The sequence below is a fragment of the Apteryx rowi genome, unplaced genomic scaffold (genome assembly GCF_003343035.1).
Source record: "Apteryx rowi isolate R43461 unplaced genomic scaffold, aptRow1 scaffold_673, whole genome shotgun sequence".
NCBI lineage: Eukaryota > Metazoa > Chordata > Aves > Apterygiformes > Apterygidae > Apteryx > Apteryx rowi.
Genome location: NW_020450953.1, coordinates 84,591 through 85,710, shown reverse-complemented (window position 1 = coordinate 85,710; position 1,120 = coordinate 84,591). Strand labels below are relative to the sequence as shown.

The window sequence follows — 1,120 nt, the reverse complement described above, 5'->3', positions numbered from 1 at the left end:
GGCCAGGCAGGGCGTTTTCGGATGGGCGTTTTCAGCCGGGTGTTTTTGGATGGGGCGTTTTCAGATGGGCGTTTTCAGATCGGGTGTTTTCAGATCGGGCGTTTTCAGATGGGGTGTTTTCGGATGGGTGGTTTTGGATGAGCATTTTCACATGGGGTGTTTTCAGATGGAGCATTTTCGGATGGGCATTTTTGGATGAGCATTTTCGGATGGGGCATTTTCAGATGGGGTGTTCTCGGCCGGGTGTTTTCGGCCAGCCGTTTTCCAAAGGGTGTTTTCGGCTGGGCGTTTTCGGATGGGGTGTTTTCGGCCGGGTGTTTTCCCACGCTGCCCGGACGCCCGCCCCGTGCCCGGCCCCCGGGGTTGGGGGGGGGGAGGCGTCGCCAAGCCGAGCCGAGCCGAGCCGCGGGGCGACCGCCGAATCTCGCCGCGGCCATGAGCGCGGCCGGCAGCCTCCTGCTCGCCTCCCTGGGTAAAACTCGGCGGCGGGGAGGGTGGCAGCGGCGGCACCCGGTCCGGGCGTCGCGGCTCACGCATTTGGGCCCCGCAGCGGCGGCGGTGGCAGCACTACGGCTGCGCCCGGACGAGCCCGGCGTCTTCGTGGAGCCCGGCGGCACGGCGCGCCTGGGCTGCTCATCCAGCGAGCGCCTGGAGGCGGGCGGGCGGCTGCGCTGGTACGTGCGGCGGGACACCGGGACGCCCGTCCTGGCCCTCGACTGCGGCACCGGCGTCGGGGCGGCCGTGAGGTTCGAGTGCCGGCACGGCGATCTCCGCTCGGCCCTTCTCATCCGCGACGCTCGGCCCGGCGACGCCGGCGTCTACTACTGCTCGGCCACGCCGCCCTCGCGCCCGACGCCGACCCCGCGGCGGAGGTGGCCTGCGTGGTGCGTTTCAACGCCTCCGGCCCCGGCGTGGTCCGCAGCGCCCGGCTGCGCGCAGGTGGGTGCCAGTGGCCGGACGGGGGACATGGGGCAGAGGGGGGGGGAAACTGAGGCAGGTCGCGCTGTCCCGGCAGCCGCCTGCCGCCCCGGCGCCGCGCTCTCGGTCGCCTTCAGCCTCCTGGGCGCCCTGCGACGGGCCCCGACAGCGACGGGACGCCGCCGCGCAGCGCCGCAGCCGC

The 1,120-nt window shown here is 71.5% G+C and overlaps 1 protein-coding gene across 1 annotated transcript in view; it reads left to right on the top strand.

The window, feature by feature from the left end:
* The first annotated feature begins 435 nt into the window (after nt 1–435).
* Nucleotides 436–1,120, top strand: part of APH1A (aph-1 homolog A, gamma-secretase subunit) — an 8,062-nt gene continuing 7,377 nt past the window's right edge. Inside the window, exons 1-2 of the mRNA XM_026085780.1 lie at nt 436–658; nt 747–939. Coding sequence (XP_025941565.1) covers nt 436–658; nt 747–939 — 416 coding nt within the window. The remainder of the gene's footprint in view (nt 659–746; nt 940–1,120) is intronic.